This window comes from Neolamprologus multifasciatus, chromosome 6 (genome assembly GCF_963576455.1).
Source record: "Neolamprologus multifasciatus chromosome 6, fNeoMul1.2, whole genome shotgun sequence".
NCBI classification, from domain to species: domain Eukaryota; kingdom Metazoa; phylum Chordata; class Actinopteri; order Cichliformes; family Cichlidae; genus Neolamprologus; species Neolamprologus multifasciatus.
The window spans coordinates 6157420-6177019 of record NC_140444.1 but is presented as its reverse complement, the minus strand read 5'-3'; the positions used below and the strand labels follow the sequence as shown (position 1 = coordinate 6177019).

Below are 19600 nucleotides of genomic sequence, written 5' to 3'. Positions count from 1 at the left end.
ATTCTCTCTTTCCACAGAGTTCGTGAGAATGATGTCTCGTTGATTCTTCAGTAAACACAACACTACTGCACTAAACACAACACTGGCAAGACTACGGACTGTTAATGTTTTTCTCACATGTACAAAGACATCTTGGTGTTTTTTCAGTTACGTGCAAAACCTCTTATAAAAATCCCTTAAATGTGTTACTGTTGTATAAATCTAATATGTATCGTGTGTGTAACGAGAGATGAGAGTGATATTTCAGCGGGAATAGACCAAACCTATGGTGTCTTTAAAAGTTTATGTTCATATGAATTTGCAGAAGAATTGCATTTAAAAGCCTGAACAAATAAGATCCTGTTTGCACTGACGAGATACTGTGAAACTTCAATTATAAGATGGATTTTCTGTTTCTTTATTGTATTTGCAATTTGGGTGAATTGGTCACTAACTATGCAGTTTAGTATCTACAAGTTTGTTGAAACGTTAATATGAATGTAAAAATGTATTTTCTGAATTTCACTTATAGAATCTTCATCTTAAACTTGAATGTGTTAACTGTGAAATATCTAATACACATAGAAAACATGAATGCTTTGCTATGAGTTACAATATTTATTATGCAGAGTAGCATCTGAAACAATATTTTTAATATCTTTTTGATACCTGTTTCAGAACAATTACTAGTGATTTGTGTCTACCACACAGTGAATATCAGTTTCATATCCTTGCACCATTTTTCCTCTTGGTGAAATTTAACTGACAACCTGCCTCATAGTACATGGTTATTTTATGTAAGCATACACAGTATGCATATATACCTCTTTGATGTTTCATTTGTACAGCGTTTAATGACTCAGAAAACACATTGTAAATAACAAAAATGAGTGAACAATATTGAAAATAAATACGTTTTTGTGGTCAGATAGCTTATGGCCATATACTAAGTCCATATCAGTTTCCTGTATTTTCTTTACACAGTCTTCCAGAATTGTTCTACCTTCCCGATGAATTGAATTAGATCCCTTCGTTCCGGGCACTTTTGGAGGTCATTTATTAGAACCTTTTTCAAAGTATAGACAGTTGCACTGTAGCCAACATTGACAGGAGCCATTGGTGGAGTCCCATCCCACACTGGAGGAATGTACCAGCTCCAATTGTTTAGATCAAACTTGATCACATCTGAGAGCTTATTGATGTTGGCCTTCTTCATTTTAACATATTTTCCGATCATTTCATTGAGCTGTTCCATCAGCTCTTTACTTCTCTTCAGCTGCTTCAAAGCAGGCGTGTCATACATGTTTGTATGTACAAAATGACACACTGGCTTCTTCTTGCTAACACCCTTCAGCCTTGCAAAAGCATGACACACCATTTCCCAGAGGTCTTTCTCTCTGGAGCTGTCGTTGGAAATACTGACAACTACAACATCACTGAGTGCCACTGCAAGGCTCGCAACTTCTTTGTCACGTTCATGGCTGTGATCATCACGAACCATCCGATGTGGCTTCAGGCCCTCTGTATCAATGAGCATGATGCAGTCACAGCCCAGCTCTTTCCTGATATCTTTACTGACACTGATCAGCTGTATGAATGCCCCTCTGGTGCATGTACCCACGTTGACGGCAAACCTGACCCCAAACATGGTGTTGAGCAAAGTTGATTTACCTGAATTTTCAGCTCCAATGACTGTGATGACCTTAAGCTTGCTACTGGAATTCATGATGTTGTGCAATTCAGTAAGTACCTGGCTGATCCATTTTATTGGGATGTTTGCTGCATCTCCATCAACAAGCTCAAGAGGGAAACCATCAAGCATCATCTGAGCACACTGTCCAGGAAGCTGTTCGATGATTTTTCTCTGACGACTGTATTCTGGCAGGCAACTCACATTATTATACAGCTGCCCACACTCTCTGACAAAGTGGACTACTCTTAATGAGCAAGCTGAAATTTGGTTGTCAGTTTCCACAATTTCTTTTGTTTCCTCGAGAGATTTCTGCCGAAGCTCTTTGTATCGATCCTGGAGAGCTGACAGTTGATGCCTGGACAGGTTATCCAGTTCCATTTCCAGCCATTTGAGAAAATGGTAGCGTTGAACCTCTGAGGTTGTCATCCCATGATGGAAGCGTTCCACTGCAGTTGTCATCTCAAAACTACGCTGCTTGTTCCTCAGCTCTTTCTCTTTTTCTTTTATGGACTCGCAGTAATTGTCAGGGTTATTGTTTCCAACTTTACGTAGCCTCCAGCACTCAGTTTCCACCCATGAAATTGCTTTCCAGATGTTTCCCTGATAAGGCAGTTGCTTGTCTTTGAATTCAGAGATGTTAGTTACCTTTGCAGTGATTTTACTCGCATTCTCCCAAGCAGTCTGGCATTCATCCCTATCCTCATCAACGAGAATCTGACAACAGTGAGCTGTGTAAGCCAAATCTGCCAATGACACTTTTTTGGTTTGGGGGCTTACTAGCATTTTAGAGACTGATTCCTGGAGTACCTTTAGTAGTTCTGTATCAGTCTTTTTAATCTGACTAATATCAGTCATCTTTAATCTTGGGTTCACAGTCAGTTGTTTGAGTCTATAGCTTTTTCCCTGTGTGCTGCTTATCAAAAAGATATTTGCTTCCAGATGTTTTCCTTCCAGATGCTTGAAGTAATTAGTTTCTGATTCATCACAGTAGATGTAAACAGCTGCAGATGCCTGACAGAGGAATGCAAATTGTCTTTCAGAAGCCTTGATATCTCCTCTCAGATTGGTAAAAGCCAATGGTTCTGTGAATTTATCTATCTTCCTGTTCCCACACGGGAGGTACCAGCTGATTTCCACCAGTCCATCTGAAATTCTTCTGGGGACATCACAACATGCCATGATACGGTGACAAAATGTGTGATGAATCTGCTGATTGTTGCACAGCAACTTGTTCAACATCTGAGATTTGGACAAAGATGTTTTTCCCAGCCTGACAAACGATACCAAAGGAATATCAGACAGCACAAGTCTTTCATCACAGTATGACTTTAGGAACGCCTGCTGAGAGGGTCTGAAAGTTCGGACAATGTCGCGCATAGACCACAGCATCATTGTGATTTCTCTTGTTTCAGAGTTTGGAAGCAAGAGTGGGACAGCAAACTGACAGAGTGACATTTTCAGGACCAAGTCCTGCTGAAGAGCACTGTCTGAACAAAGGAACAGTGCAGTTACCAAGTCCAAAAGATTGATAGCATTGCACTTGTCCTCATCTTGAGACACACTTGTGGCACTTCTAGCATTTGCATTCAGCAACATGAGTGTCAATGGAAAATTGTACTTAGTAGTCAGTATAATCTTTTAATGATATAATTTTGTATATGGTAGAATACTGCATGTAACCATTTGTGTTTCTCCTCTCTGATTCTCTGCTGAAGAAGTGTTTTAGAATATATCTCTTAACATTATTTGGTCCTTCGAGCCGGAGCAGAAAATATCAGAACTGTTATCTGTGACTCTGTTCCAAGATCCAGCACTGATTCCTGACGCCGTGGGGAACCAGCACTGAAGCCTGTGCACAGCCCTCTTAGACAAGGAGAGAGCCCCAGGACTTGAATTCGGGTCTGGGCCGGTGGCCTGGTCCACGGCGCTGGGATTCAGTCTGATGATTCGAATCACCAGTGAGATGTCGGAGGGTGAGAAACACTATTTTGGTATATAAAACGGCCGCAAAGGTTTAAAGTCACGTGACAAAATAGGTTGGGTTCGCCGAAAGGAACTGAATTAAATTTAGGTTTTAGAAGTAGCCGTAATTACTTCGTGAGAAGATAAAATAGGTTGGGTTCGCCGAAAAGAACTGAATTAGATTTAGGTTTTAGAAGTAGCCGTAATTACTTCGCGACAAATTAAAATAGGTTGGGTTCGCCGAAAAGAACTGAATTAGACTTAGGTTTTAGAGGTAGCCGAAATTACTTCGTGACAAATTAGCGCGCAAATGTCTATATGTGTGTGTCTGGAAGTAATAATTGATTTTACAGCACAATATGCTGCTGAATTACTTCCATTTTTGTTTTCTTTGCTGAGGCTCAAGTACTGGTGACAAAGGAGAACGGTTGAGTTTCATCTCATAAAACTGATACCGCTTCACCGTTAGGGTGAAGTTGAAGGCCGTATCAGTAAACCACTCTGAAGTCAAGCGTGCCAGCGACGGCCCAGCAAAATCTTTGAAAATGGAGAATAAACAAAAGGCTAAATTACAACTTATCTTTAATGTATTCATACTAATAATAGCAAGGATAACAACCTGTAAAATCATGTGTTAATGATGAAATAATATTAATATGAAGAGGCACCTCAGTCAGTCATGATGTGAGGTGGATAATTGTTGAAAGTAATCTGCATTAAGCTTAGGGTTGCTCAAATTCAGTACAATGACATATGAAGTAAAATAGGTAAATACTTTAACTAATTACGTGCATAGAGGCATTTGACCTGTTTGAAAAACTGTCATCCTAATATGAGCCATTGTTGAGATATAGAGCAAACCTATGAAAACAACTAATATGCTGAACCCTGTATGAAGCAGCTGAAAACTACATGATGGAGAAGCTGAATTGAATATGAAAGTGCAAGTCTTTGCCACTGTGGGGCAAAGCATGCAACCACTGTGTGAGGTTGCGTTGTGGTCTCTTCTGAGCTGATGAGCAAGCTACACATTATCAGATTGAGATCTGGCTAAGAACTCTTCAAAGAGAGGGAAACAGAACTATGATAACTGTGATAACTGGAATGTGCAGAGTTTCCATGAGCAGTTTTCCTACATCTTGACTCATGTGTGTAGAGTGTTCATAGCATCAGCATCATGTTTTTGTTTATTTGTTTTGTTGGGTTGAAAATAATTAAATAAACTTGTGATCATACTTATGGATCACCATGGCACATGCCATTGGCCAAATGATTTATTTACGCAGATGAAAAAAGTGAGTGTGAATGTGTCTGACGTCACAGTGTTTGTGCGCTGTGTAAAAGTGATTGCCTCTGATTGTGAGAGCGGTGATTCTGCAGGTCACTAGCTATTTAAAAAAAAAAAAAAAAAAAAGAGTGAAAAAGAGACAAAATTTACATTGTAGATGAAAAATAATCATAGGGAAAAGGTTTTGTGTTGATCAGCCAAGAACAACTACAATCTTATTTTCTGCTTTTAAGAAAGGACAGTTCACAAAAACAGAGAGAGAGAGAGTTGTGTGTGTTGATTAAGCAGTGATAATAATAATGAAAATGTCTTAGTTTGTCACTTTTAGGTGACAAGCAGACCTGAATCAATTTTCCACATGCAGCGGTCGGAATAAAGTTATAGTTTAACATCATTGGAAACGTTCAGGCCAAGTTTCTGGCTAACTTATTTACAGCACCATGTGTCTCTCAAACTCACAAGCGAGCTCTCACTCCTCCCTGAAGACAAGGAATGCAGCTCCAAAGAGCAATAACATGGCAGATAAAGAGACAGCAGCAGAGTCCTGAGCAAAGACTCCCGAGCAAAGAGTCCCAGCAAGCAGCAGCAGTGTGGACAAACAGCATCAGAGAAGAAGAGCAAACCCATCATCCTGCCTGATTGGATGAATGGCACTGTGTTCCCAACAAGCTGCAAATTCACTGTGCATGTGAAAAGAACGTTTGAGGAGAACTGAGGAGACTGTTGGAGTTTGACATTTGCCACCTTTGGAGAAAATGGCAAGAAGAGACAGTGGAACACAGGACAAAGCTGAAGGAGAACTGCCTGCTATTGGACTGTTGAAGTGGGAGAGGACAACAGTGAGAGTAAGTGAGAATGCTGGTGTTTAAAGTGGGAAATCAAAATTTGGGTTAGCAAACCTGGGAAAAACAAAACTGACTGCTTAAGTGGGAAATTATGAAGGAGTCTGAAACACTACAAAAAGAAACATACACAAACTCACACACACAAGCAGAACATGCATTAAACCTGCCTAATAACACAAACACACATGCAATGAAAATTAGCTTGTTATCTCTTATCAGTGTTAAAACAGACACTTGTTATCAAATGCTGAATTTATCCAATGCAAAAAATTGACTCTCTAGGTTGCAGGACAACAGTTTAACTTTTGTGGGAAAAAGGATTCTGGTTTGACCAACCAGAAATCAGACAATAAATTTAGTTGTTAATATAGTAAATTGGGAGATGCTTTCTGCTTAATTGATGCAGCACAAATAATTTACTGTATGAGGGAAATCCTATTTTTGTGATTACATTTTGAACATGCATTTCTGTTGTCCTGTCATCTTAGTGGGTTAATAGCTGATATGCAAATTAGTTGATCGTTCTTAGATTAATGAAAGGTGACTGAATTCTAGCACGAGTGAATGAGATGTGTTGGAGTTTGTTAGAGTGGAGACTCTAAAACACTGAGTTTCCTGTTTTGATGTGTGAGTGAATCCTGTACCTAGATACACAACTCTGAATACATAAGAACAAACGTCTTTTGTGAAATAGCTGATGACATGTCTCATGTCTATGATGACGGGAAAAAAGAAAAACTGGATAATATGGATCTGTGGCCCAAATGAGTGAAAGGCACAGACTTGGGGATTAAACTCATAACATATTAGGGTTATGTTGTGTGTTGTGCAGCTGATGGTTGGTTTGGAGTGAATCTAGCTGATGATTTTTCTTTTGCTGTGAAGTTGAGCCTGCCAATTAGTATGATGGTATGATAAACCATGCTGATGGTATGATTTACCCTCCTGAGATGAGGAGCTTGTGTCATGACTTAACAAGGCCCTTTTATTTTGTTACTTTCACAGTGCACTGAAAGTTTTGTTTGATAATCTCTGTTTGAGCAGATCTGCACGATTAGAAGCGCTATACGATACGTCGTCAAAAAAAAAAAATTGTTACAAGTGAGTTTCTCCACATTGAAATGGGCTCAGGAGAAAGCCACTTATTTGGGACAATTAGAAAATGAGAGTCCCTGCCTAAAAAGGATTCAGCGAGGTAATCCAATTATAAGTTCTTTTTCTTTTGAAATGACGTCATTTTGCTGAGGGTGGAAATCAAATGCGGCGATAGTTTCCACTATCAGCAAAGAAAGAAAGAATGGATGAATGAATGAATGAATGAGTGAAATGGAAATGAAAACAAACTGACTGACTGGTAAAAGCTGACAAGACTTGACCACGACTCAAAGTTAACCTCCACCTAGACAGGCCAAAAGGGTGGATGAATTTATGTGTTTCTTTTTACAGGAGCAGAAAGATGACAGCAACATCCGAGGTTGCATACCGATTTAGCTTTTAAATGCCACTTTCTGTGTCTGTGAATCTACCAGAGGTGTGTTATTCATGGGTTTGTGTTGCTCACAGAGATTACTGTGAGAAAGAGTGTATACACCCGCGCAGCGCTAACATTTACATTTCTTTTCTACAGCATTACAGTTCTTCTTGTGATTTGATGATATGATTTATACCAGAACAACTAGTTAATGTTTTTCTACTACAAGATTTCTGGGTTTAAGTGTGAAGAAACTGTGTTTATAGGTTATGAGTTGGTGATGCTGTTACACTGTGTTTCCTGTGTTGAAAACTAGTGTCACTTCTTTCCACAGCTATGGATGGCTAACTTTATGGTCTTTTTATGGCACCTCTGGAAACTGTCGACCTGCATCTGACCATCGGGATGGTCAATGTGTGTTGCTAATGTTTGTTTTTCTAAGAGTACATGTAGAGAATTCAGCAGAAGCGGACAAGTAACATGAGAAAAACAAATAAGAGATGCAGTGTTTATGGAATAATTTAATATGGGGCTCATTAGCTAACCACCATTGAGCTCATAGTGATTGATGAGTGGAGTGACTTTGCTTAAGAGAAGTCACCGATTACATAAATGTTAACTGAGTACATGGGATGATCCATGTCTGAGGCAAATTATGGAAATATTTGTAGTTTACTGATTTGAAAAAACCTGCACATGATACTTGTCTTGCTGATGTTGAATGCTTTATTACTCTTATGATATAATTGTTTACAAGTGTGAAGTTTGATTTCACTTCCAGACCTTGTTTTCCAGGCCATTATGGTGTGTATGCAGGCTCCTGGCGGAGCCAGGTGTTAAGCAAACTTAATATGCAAAACACACTAACATCTTTTATTGCAGGATTATAGGTCCGGGGTGGTGCTGCTCCAGAGGAGGAGACACCCTGATGTTGCCTGGGACATGATCTAGCTAACCTTTTTCTTTAAGACAGGAATCTAGGTTTGATGAGTTGACTCATGGGAGTGTCCATGCGTCAAGAGGAGGGGTCCAGGATTAACATGAAACAATGAATTAACATTAAACTATGCTTTATATGATTTTTGCAGCGATTTGTGTGATTAACAGTTCATTCAACGGGTATTAAGCCTATGCAAGTGGTGCATCCATGTTCAGATGAGGCTTTGATGGCCTATAAGTGAAGTTCACTGAACTAAAGAATGTGGTTTGATGATTGTTGACATGCTCTCCAAATAGAAGTTTTTCCTCCTAGCAAGGAAATACAGGTGCAGCAGTCATCTCCTGAGAAATCTTCAGAGGCCCAGTGAGAAACAAGAACCATTCCAGGCATAGCTGACAGCCCAGGCAGTGGTTGAGGTCATAGGTCAAGCTGGTTGGGGCCCATCATGAGATTAGACTTTGGAGCCACAGCAAGGACCACGAAACTGCGTTGGAATGAGAGCTGTGCCAAGGGGGATTTCCAGAGGCCAACAGAGGAGATTTTGGACAACAGACAGGCACCTGAAGGATGAGGGGAGCGTGCCAAGCTCCATCGACAGTGCAGGGGGAGTCCGAGGATGACATCATGATTCTGTGAAAAGCACATGAACCAGAAGCTATGGTGGTGATGACAGCAGTTTCCTATGAACATCACCTAATGCTGTGTCACTGTACTGTGCATATGATGACACTCTGAAGACTGCTGGGATCATAACAGCAGTAAGATAACTGGACCCAGTACCCTTTCCACAGAGGGGTTTTTCTGCAGAGGATGGACAATAGAAGAGTCATAAATATTCCTATCGCAGGACGAAGGCCTAAAGCAAGGTGATGGGGGTTGATAGAGGCCATTTCAAGTGCTTCTGACCACTCCAACTGCCTGCAAAATAGCGGAGAGACCCTCCTGGATACATCAGAGCAACTGCAAAAAGGTTGAGGTCCCAGAGGACTCCACTTCCTTCACAGAAATCAACTAGTAGAGGAAAGTTTCACCCTCACTTGGTTGCTTCAGTGGCGAGGGGGAAGTGCTGATTGGGCGCCCGTAGGGAATTGCTCGCACTTCAACCTCCAGCCATTGGCCAACTCTAGAGTAACCAAGTAGTAGGGTGTGACGGACCTGTACGTAGCCATGGGAAGGTGGACCCTCCTGGTTACCTTGACTACGATGCTCACCTTTACAAGACAAAGACAGAATCAGCAAATACAGACTATTATGTCTGCTCTCATATGCCCAGCACGCCTTTGAGACAAATCCAGCAGGCCCAAAATCAGGACTATGTAAGCGATACAAGTGACAGGTTTTCTTGGCTTTACATTAGCTCCTGGTTACAGGTGCTAAAAAGACTACTCATCGGAGTTGGGATATTTCTACTTTTATTTTGTGTCTTTGTAACGTGTATACTGCCATGTTTAAAACTCTTGATTAACCGCATAATATTTTCCACTGTTGCTGCATACATAGCCATGACAAGTGATGATAATGACTCCGACCTGTTGGAACATGAAGACTTTGTGTGACCAATGACGATGTGACAGAAAATGTACAACAAGATGTTACATACTGATATCTCATTTAAATGTATACTGACAACAGGAGGGAATGTCAATGGAAAATTGTACTTAGTAGTCAGTATAATCTTTTAATGATATAATTTTGTATATGGTAGAATACTGCATGTAACCATTTGTGTTTCTCCTCTCTGATTCTCTGCTGAAGAAGTGTTTTAGAATATATCTCTTAACAATGAGTTTCTTTAAAAAGGCCTCAGGAACTGCCCTTGCAGATTTTGGTTTCCTCTGTGATCGATCATACTGATTAATCTCCAGGACAGTGCTAAGTGTGAGCTTGGTGTCATACTGGTCTTCCAGTCCAATCTTTGACAACACCTGCCTTAGACTTGGCTCTGTGAATTAACAAAAGAAACCAGTAAGTGTACTAGGGCATTTTTCCTGATTCTAGTGCTGTCAGCGTTAATCTTGTCAAAATGACGTTAATGCCATAACCGCATTAACACGGCAAATCTCAGTTAGTGAGTTATCGCGGATCGCCCCATGCGTGGGGCTTCACGGCGTAAACGTGTTAGCACAGTTAGCTCATTAACGCCGCGTTAATGTGGTTATGGCATTAACGTCATTTTAACGAGATTAACGCTGACAGCACTAATTTATTTTTCACAACCGAGCATCAAGATACCCACAGAGGACGCATGATAACATACTAAGATAGAGAGTGGATCATGGTAAAGCTTTAGTGTGAAGGGCTGGTAACCAACACAAAACATATATAATTCATAACTGCCTTATATCAACCTCAAGTCAAGCTAAAACCTGGCAATTTAATGGCATTTATTTAAAATTTAAAACAAGGGAAGCAGAATGCCTTAATGACAAAACATGACAGTCTAAGGCCATCTGCCTCCCTCACATATTCTTTCTTCCTTCTGCTAACGTTCATTTTCCTTTCTGAAGTGCATACCTTCACCTCTCCAGGTTCTCTTCACCTGCTCCCTCGTCTCTCTACAGACCACACTGTTGTCTGCAAACATCGTCGTCCACAGAGACCCCTGCCTGACCTCATCTGTCAGTCTGTCCATCACCACTGGAAACACCAATCGCAGCACCACTTTTAACCAATGTTGGGGAGTAATGGAATACATGTGCCGCCGTTACGTATTTAAAATACAAAATATGAGTAACTGTATTCCGTTACAGTTACCGTAACAGAGGTGGTATTCAGAATACAGTTACTTTGCTGAAATAAAGGAATTACATGGTGGTCTTTTCCTGTTTCATATGTTAAGCTGTCCCCTCTCTGTTTCCGGTGGAAACCCAAACAAAACACACATTAAGAGGCTCTAATGCCTGTGTCTCAATCTCGCGGCCTATGTCGCCTCTACTTGTGGCCCGCATAATGACGTTAAGATTTTTTTCCTTTTAATTATTCTTCAAAAAATGATTTAATATGAAGGCAACAAGCAAAGTGTTACAGGCATAGCCCTAAAGATTGTAGCCTTATGGGCAGTGTAGCCCAGTTGTAAGTAAGCTATTAAGACTCGACTGTAAACTGTGTTCATGTTTTCCCCCGAAACAATAAGTTCCATTGAAGCAGCCTTTCAATGCCGCTCTCTGTCTCTCGCTAGCAAAGCCACACTGCCGCTCGCTGATCGTCACCTCTCTTCTTAATCTAGCTTTAGCAGTTCTTTCCCATAGATTCATGGTATCATTCATCACCTTTATTCTTCTGTAGTAAAATTGTTCTTGAAAATTGGTACCAGTAAAGTATATTTGTCCATGTAATGTGAGAAAATAAATGCTAGCAGTTGTAATTCTTCAAATATATCAAATATGTCTATATAGTTGACATTTAAAAAAATAATTAAAAAGCAAGTGATTTAACATAATCTCACCTGTGTGTGTGCAGATAAAAACTGGCTCGCTGCACCTATCATTCACCACTGTTGAGACAGAGATGGTGTACTTTGTGTCTGGTTCTAAATCAGAGACTTTTTTGCAGTAATCATGGGTGTGTATCACCAGAGGCTCTTTTCCTGGACTTTCAACAGCTATGAGAAATTGTTGAGGAATTCCCTCCATTTTTTCTCCATCCATCCATTTCAAGGTCAGAGATGTAGCATCGGAGAGCTCTTTTGTTAAATGTCGAGGGGGTGGCACAACTGCAAGAGAGCAGTGATTATGTTTAATCCAATTAAAATATGAACAGCGAAGCAAATCTAAAAATGATGTGGATTTTCAGATTTTACCTGTGAAGACAGTTGCAGTGACCCATTCGCTTAAATTGCCATCTTCATCTTCTGTGGCCACGCTGAAGAAATACTGTTGTCCAAGTTCAAGGTTGCTTATTTCTATTTTATGAAAATGTTTGATGACTAAGCGACCTTCCACCTTCTGCGAAGAGCTCCACATGATCCTGAAGCTTTTGGGTCCTTCTAGTCCCTTTGGGTTTCCCCAGCTGAGGACTACCGAGTTTGGCTTCACTGACGGGAACTGAATCCTACCAGGAGGGGGCACCACTGGAAAATGTAATGTAAAATAAGAAAACATTTTCTTTCCGCTGTACTCATTTACCTAACAATAAAAAAAGGTAGATATTTGAATTCATTTGATTCCAACATTATCATGACTTTTAAAATTCAACTGATGTAGCAAAACACAATTTTTAAATATGGTTAAAAATAATAATTTCTTGTCTTAAAACCACAGAATGACTCAATAATTTAGTCATTATAAGTTATAATTGATAATGCATGTGTTAATACCTGAAAAACATGTTTCGCACTTCAAAGTCTGTCTAATTACTTGGCTTTGGAGAGGCATAAATCTCTGAAGATAGTGCCAACAGCACACTTTTTGCTTTGACCTTTGACTTTAGAGTAAAGTCCACACACTTTCATAAAACCATTTTAGATGTTTTTATTTCTTTATTGGTCTGCTGTGACATGGTAGCAGTGCGCTCAACTTCAAATCTAAGGTAATGACACACACTGGTGATCAGTGTTGGTCAAGTTACTTGAAAAAAGTAATCAGTAACTAATTACTGATTACTTCCCCAAAAAAGTAATCCCGTTACTTTACTGATCACTTATTTTCAAAAGTAATTAATTACTTAGTTACTTAGTTACTTTTTAAAAACACGATTTACAACCTGAATAGGTGATAAAGCGATAGATCTTTCAGCCCAATTCTACTTTTTTCTGCATAATCCATCATACAAAATGTAATCAAATGGAAAAGTCTCTTTTTAAAACCTGTTTTATCAGTTTTAATCTTTTAACTTTATGCATCAAGTAAAAATTAAATTATATGCAACATTCCCTGACTTGAAGAAATTAGTTTAACATTTAAACCTATTTTCTGCACATTCCAGCACATAAAATAAAATATTTTTTGTGTTTACACTCACTCTTTCAAATAGATACAAGTAAAACACAGCAGAAAATAAATAAAGTCAAAGACTAGCGGTCCTTTTGCTCTATTTTCACCTGTAAAGCAGGAGTAGGGTAGGCGGAGGTTTACCCTGGTGCAGGTGTGCCAAAGCGGTCAGTGGAAGAATCCGCTAGTTTCTCTGTGAATTTCCCATTACGTCGTAGCGCACTCGGTATTTGCTTGGAAGTTTAGGGGGGTTTTTTTGCTGTAAAAAGAAGTTTTCTTCCCACGCACAACGGACGCTAATGTTTTTGTCACTTTTTATGGAATCAAACTCAAAGTAAGGTCAGTACTTCCACGCTTAAACGCTGCATACTCATACTCCCTCCCGTACTTGATATATGATCCATTGTTGATCTGCACACAGCTGTTATCACGAACGTCGCACTCGCTTACGTCACTGTCATGAGACACTCTCGCAAAAAAATCACCGTTTTAGTAACGCAGTAACGCAGCGTTCCTACGGGAAAGTAACGGTAATCTAATTACCGTTTTTGCAACAGTAATCCCTTACTTTACTCGTTACTTGAAAAAAGTAATCAGATTACAGTAACGCATTACAAGTAACGCGTTACTGCCCATCTACGCTGGTGATTATACTTCTGAGTATTTACAGATGGCAATATAAATGCATTTCAGCTATAAGCTGTCAGCAGTCCATCCATATATATTCATCAACGAAGGTCATTACTTTCTGTTTTCTGCTTTGAAACTGAACTTTCCGAACAAAATTTGATAGTCTTTTCCCTGTATTAATTTCATATAAATTATATGAAAAGAGGAAAGTGTCAAAACTTAATTAAATGGGGAATCTCTCCATTGATTTCTTATTGTAGCCACAGATCATTGTTACTTAGATGCCATAGTGAATCATTATATAGTGTCAGTCACCTTTGTGTGGCACTTCATAGTCCTCGGGTTCTTCATCATCAGACAACTGTAATTAAATAGCGATTGTAAGCAAAATGCAGCACATCAGTGATGATTTCGATATCACCCTTTCACTTGACTCACGGCCTGTTGTGTCCTCCATGCCCTGTGCTCAGTGATGTCATGTCCCCTGTGTTTCCCCTCTGCACAAATGCTGCAAATAGACATCTGATCAGTCCTGCAGAAGAAATCCAGAGACTTCTCATAATGAAGACACCGTTTTCTCTCGACTTCACTGCACACATCTATGAACTTATGTCTATTCAGGGCATCCACTTTGTAGTGTTGCCGGCCATCCTTCTCACAGAAGGAAACATTGCAGGTCAGGCAGGTCTTCACAGCAGCAATTTTGCGACAAATGTCACAGATCACCTGTCTGTTTTCAAACAGAAAAGTAAAAGGTCGATTAGTATTGGCATTGCCTTCTTTATCAATGAACTGAAATTCAGCAGTTATCTTACATATTATCATGTATAACAGTCTCAACGTCAGAGTCGAAATCCCTTGATCCACTTGTTTTAGATGATGAGTAACCTGATGTAGATGACTTTGTGGATTCTGCTCTCTCTAGATCATCCTGGTGAAGACTGAAAGGTAAGGGGGGGGGGGGGGGGGGGGGTTATTCCAGCCATCTCAAAATTTTGTTATATGAGCAGGTAAGGCACATTCACATGTGTTCCCTAGTTTGGGGGTATCCCAGACACCAATAAAAAGTCTGTAAGCAGTATCAGCAAATCATATTTAAACTTCTGGGGATAAAGTCTGGCGTACGTTTTGTTGTCCTCAAAAGATGATTCTGTCTCTTGTTCAAAATAGTCCCAGTGTGGAGTCTCCAATCTGAAAGAATAATGACATCATTTGTTAAGCTACTTCTTATCATGGATTCACAATTATGAACAAGGTGGGCAAGACTTTCAAGCTTAAACACATTGAAGTACCAAGCTTGGTTACCAAGATGGCTTTACTCAACAACTGAGGGTTGGATCTTTTTTATGCTTTCCAATGTCAAAATTAAATTTATGCATGAGCAGGTTGAGCTGGATACTCCTAGCTTTAGCAAACATACGTGTCAGTTGTTCTTAACTGGGTGGAATTTTCAGTTAACGTTTTGGTGGCTACTCAAACCTGATTTTAACAACAACCTGCTTTAAAAAGTTCAAAAAGCTTCAAATAAAACTTACTGATTTTGGGGTTGATCATCAATGGAAGTCCTCTTCAGCAAACATGGAGAAAATTTAGCCTCCTCAATGATATTAGATGTCTTCACTGGATATACAGCAGCTGTAGGCCCCATTAAGTTTAACCTGAAAAATCATTGCAAAGAGCAAATGTTATGCATGTATTTAGTATGTATGTTTATGTATTCAACAGACATGCTGTGTGGCATACTGTCTACTATATTTCAGTGTTTAAAACATACTTGGGAAGACTCGCAACACCAGTCATATGTCCACCCCAATATTTTGGCATTCCATATACTTTTCTGAAAGACAACAATAAGACTAGGACGTTCAAGCTTTATTTGGCCCTTTTATTAGTAAAAGTGCAAGGATAAAAGTTTACATTTCACCCATTCCAGCTAGACACAGTTAACTCTAATAAAATTGTCACTAATAAAGGTTTAACCACAGAAAGAAATTTTATTAAAATCTGGTATATATTACTGTTTTACTGTAAAACAAATTCAACAAGCTTTCTATAGGGCTTCTGTACTGCAAATTAAAAAAAATAAAATAAAAAAGGTGGTATGGGAACCATAACGTCAGACATTTGAGTCTAAAATCCACCATTGTGAGTAAATCTGCCTTACTGATCTTTCCTAAAATGGAGAGGTACATCTTTGGAAGAACTCTCTGATGCACAGACAGACCTCGGTGTTTCCTGACTGAGAAAAAAAAATGCATTTCTCTTAAACAGATGACAAAAAAATAAAAATACTCAGTCAGCAGATTTTGTCCATTTTTTAAAAAATCCAACAAAACTAATAACATCACTGAGTTTACATTTAAAGTTAGATTAGGTATCCTTTAGAATATCAGGCATACCAGTCTAAAATCCATCACTAATAAATTAATAAATACTACCACTACTACTATTACTACTAATACTAATCAGCAGCAGCAGCAGCACAATAAAAGAAGAAATAAGAGAGAAAATTCACCATCAAAGATGAAAAAATAATAAAATCTGTCTTACAGATGTTTCTTGAAATGGAGAGGTACATCCTTGGAAGAGCTCACTGACTGACAGTCAGATTGGTGTTCATTTTTAGACCATTGTGTCGTTTTACTGTGTAGAAAAAAGGATTTAATGAGAAACAAAAACAACCTTTAAATTGTGTATTTTTAAAGAATAGGAAGGTTTGCCAGAGTAGGGTGCTAGAGGGAGATCTTACAGATGTTTCCTGAAATGGAGAGGTACGTCTTTGGAGGAACTCTGTGATGCACAGACAGAGTGTGCAGACCCCGGTGTTTTCTCACTGAGAAAAAAAGTAACAACAAATTGTATGTCTTTTAAACAGCTGAGACATCTAAGGGAAGATAATACCATTTTTGAATCTCTAACAAAACTAACAACATCACAGAGTTTACATTCAAAACTACATGGCTACCTTATCAATTCTAAAAACAATAATATAAATAAAATAATTAAGTCATACTAGTACTACTACTAGTTATAATAATGATAATAAAAGAAGAAGAAGAAGAAAGAGAAAATTCACCATCAGATAGATAGATAGATAGATAGATAGATAGATAGATAGATAGATAGAATGAATGAATCATCACATCTCACAACATAGAAGACACAGACAAAGATGAAAAAATAATAAAATCTGTCTTACAGATGTTTCTTGAAATGGAGAGGTACATCTTTGGAAGAGCTCACTGACTGACAGTCAGATTGGTGTTCATTTTTAGACCATTGTGTCTTTTTACTGTGTAGAAAAAAGGATTTAGTGAGAAACAAAAACCTTTAAATTGTGTATTTTTAAAGAATAGGGAGGTTTGCTACAGTAGGGTGCTAGAGGGAGATCTTACAGATGTTTCTGTTAGGATGCCTGGGTCGTTGACCCAGAGTTTTGAGTTTATTGTATTATTTATCTTTTCTATTCTTTGGTTTCTTCGTTAAAGTTATGTCTTATGGTTTGTCTCTGTGTAATCCTTAGTTGCTGTCTCCCCTGTTTGCTATATCCCCGTGTCCAGTCAGTTCTGTGTCTTCCCTGGTCCCACGTCTCTGTTCCCTCTGTTGCAGTGCGCGCGTGTTAGTCTGTGTCTTTAGTTCAGTCTGTGTCATGTTTCCTGTTTTATTTTGAAGGTCCTTGTCTGATGTTAATGTATCTGGTTTCGCTTCCCCTTGTCTCGTTAGGCATGATTTGCCCCAGCTGTGTTTCCCTCCTGTTACCCATTCCCTGATTGCTCCTGATTGTTCCTCTGTGTATTTAAGCCCTGTGTTTCTCTGTGTCCGTGTCGCGATCTACCGTTTATCTAGCTGTGTGTTCTGTCAGTCTTCTGGTATAGGTTTATTTTTGATATTTCCAGTTATGTTATATTTGAGTTTAACATTAAAGCTGTTTTGAGTTCAAGTTTTGCCTCTGAGTGTCTGCACACAGCCGTTCCATAACAGTTTCTTGAAATGGCGAGGTACGTCTTTGGAGGAACTCTGTGAGGCACAGACAGAGTGTGCAGAGCCCGGTGTTTTCTCACTGAGAAAACATCACAAATACCATGAATGTAAAAAATGTAATTAATGATTCCATGATATGATAATACACAAATCTCTCCACACATGGGCTTACTTGATATGTGTATTACAAACTGACAAAGCAGAGTACAGTTCCTTAAACTGCATCATGCTTAAATGAGATGCTGAGATCTCACCTGAGGAATGCATATTGGTAGGCAGGATGTGTCTACCTACTATCTTTTTGCTAAGATAAGCTAAATGGCTGTCACATTTAACATGAGGTTAGCAATCTTTTCATCTTCCTTAAACTACTTTTTTAATGTGTAAGTGAGCATGTTACTGTTTAATTTTGAAACTCTGTACCAAAACAGTCACAGGACTTTGGCCTTGGTGTCTTCAGTCCGAGTTTATGAAACCTTGGCTTCCTTTTCACAAACTGCAGCTGCTTTGAATATTGTCAAGTTCAGTGTCCTCTAACATTGTTATCAGTGCCAGCAATATTACTGTACTACTGTAGTTGGCCCTTCCTGCACCTTCAGGTTTGCTAAGGGGGCCATAAATCCTGATAACAGCATCATGGAGCATGTTTTGTTTCAAAATACATTTGCAAGGTTTATGACTGGTGTCCAGTTATTTTCACTGCCTGACTGGGTCTTATCAGTCTCTGCCCATCCTTTGCCACACATCACATAAATCTTTTCCTGTAAGGAAACAAAGAGATTAGTCTTGACTGGAGATTATATAACAGATGTAACCTTACTAAAGGTCTATGATAGAATTTTTTTCTGGAGTTAATGTCTCTGCTTTTTCATGCTGCATGTACAGGAGGTACGACTAGTGTGTGTTCCTTCATGGGCGAATTGTATGGATGGAAAACGATTCTGGAAAGAGATCATTTTTAAATCAAACCATGTCAGTGTGAATGTCACTGGAAAACTGAAATAGCAGAAGAGTACAGATTTGTAAGTTATAGCATAAATCATTTGCTGGACCTTCACCCAGGAGACTTGGCTTCATAATCGAATGTGGACTCGTTTTGTGTTTTTTCATCTTCTTTTTCTTTCTGTTTTGTTTTGGGGGGGTTTCATTCTGCATTCACTTTTGAGTTATTGGATATTTTGGGCATCAGAAGATGATGCTTTGCATTACATTTCTCAGACAACACCTGTGTTTTCATGCCTGGATGGGTTTATTAAATCACTTTGCCGTTATGCTGGGCTGGAGGACACCTGAAAAGATTAGCAAGGAGTAGCAAGCACAGACTTAAGGCATGTAATGGGTTACTAAGGTTTAAAACAGATGGTTAAATACAGCACTAACAACTTGCAGCCTTTTCCAGTAAGTCACCATGTAACTGACATATATCTCTATATTTTTTCAGTGGCGCTGTCATTTGGAAGATCTTCTCACCTTTTGCTCTTGTCGCTAGAGCCAGATGATATTCCTGTCAATTCTTTATCACAGAATTTAGACACAAGGCTCTTCACTCTGACCCTTAAAAGTATCAAAAACAGTATTCTGTAAATCTGCTTCATCATTTGTCCTTGAAGAGCAAATCTTGCTTTGTAGATTTTGAGAACAAAAAGTTCAAAAAAGGATCCCTACCTTGCATCATCGTTCTCCGAGGACTCCATATTTCTTTCTGATTTTCTGATTAAACCTTACACCATCCTCCTTTGGACAATACTGCTACTGGGCCATAGACGATGAGTACCAACCTGCAGATGTAATTAAAAACCTCATATCAAGTATCAAATCCTCAAATGATACTGAGTCATCTAATAAACATATGGTTGTATTCGGATTTCAGTGCATAATGTTAG

General features: G+C 39.0%; 3 protein-coding genes across 4 annotated transcripts in view; 2 read left to right on the top strand and 1 right to left on the bottom strand.

Moving 5' to 3' along the window:
- The window catches only part of LOC146516263 (calcium-binding protein 2-like), a 22951-nt gene extending 22017 nt beyond the window's left edge, over positions 1-934 (top strand). For both annotated transcript variants that reach the window (XM_085163421.1, XM_085163420.1), the window contains exon 7: positions 18-934. In XM_085163421.1, coding sequence (XP_085019547.1) covers positions 18-43 — 26 coding nt within the window. In that variant the 3' untranslated portion in view covers positions 44-934. The remainder of the gene's footprint in view (positions 1-17) is intronic.
- LOC146516248 (perforin-1-like) overlaps positions 1-19600 on the top strand; it is a 579062-nt gene that overhangs the window by 264714 nt on the left and 294748 nt on the right. The window lies entirely within an intron of this gene.
- Positions 498-19600, bottom strand: LOC146516262 (up-regulator of cell proliferation-like). Its single transcript, XM_085163429.1, has 16 exons — positions 19188-19600; positions 17716-17796; positions 16936-17028; positions 16486-16569; positions 16287-16379; positions 15901-15975; positions 15511-15573; positions 15272-15394; positions 14862-14927; positions 14552-14677; positions 14175-14466; positions 14052-14097; positions 11978-12247; positions 11624-11890; positions 9960-10120; positions 498-3289 (listed from the first exon to the last, which is right to left on the bottom strand). The coding sequence occupies exons 1-16, from the start codon at positions 19313-19315 to the stop codon at positions 956-958; spliced, it is 4302 nt and encodes a 1433-aa protein (XP_085019555.1). The 5' UTR covers positions 19316-19600; the 3' UTR covers positions 498-955.

What these genes read in the sequence shown, in the direction of transcription:
- LOC146516262 (XM_085163429.1), bottom strand. Translation starts at nt 19,315, where the DNA reads ATGATGAAGCAGATTTACAGAATACTGTTTTTGATACTTTTAAGGGTC. An exon ending in CTCCATTTCAAGAAACATCT is followed by an intron (nt 16,570 to 16,935) that starts GTAAGACAGATT and finishes TTTTTTTCTCAG; the next exon opens with TGAGAAAACACCGGGGTCTG. An exon ending in TCTTTTGAGGACAACAAAAC is followed by an intron (nt 14,678 to 14,861) that starts GTACGCCAGACT and finishes CTTACCTTTCAG; the next exon opens with TCTTCACCAGGATGATCTAG.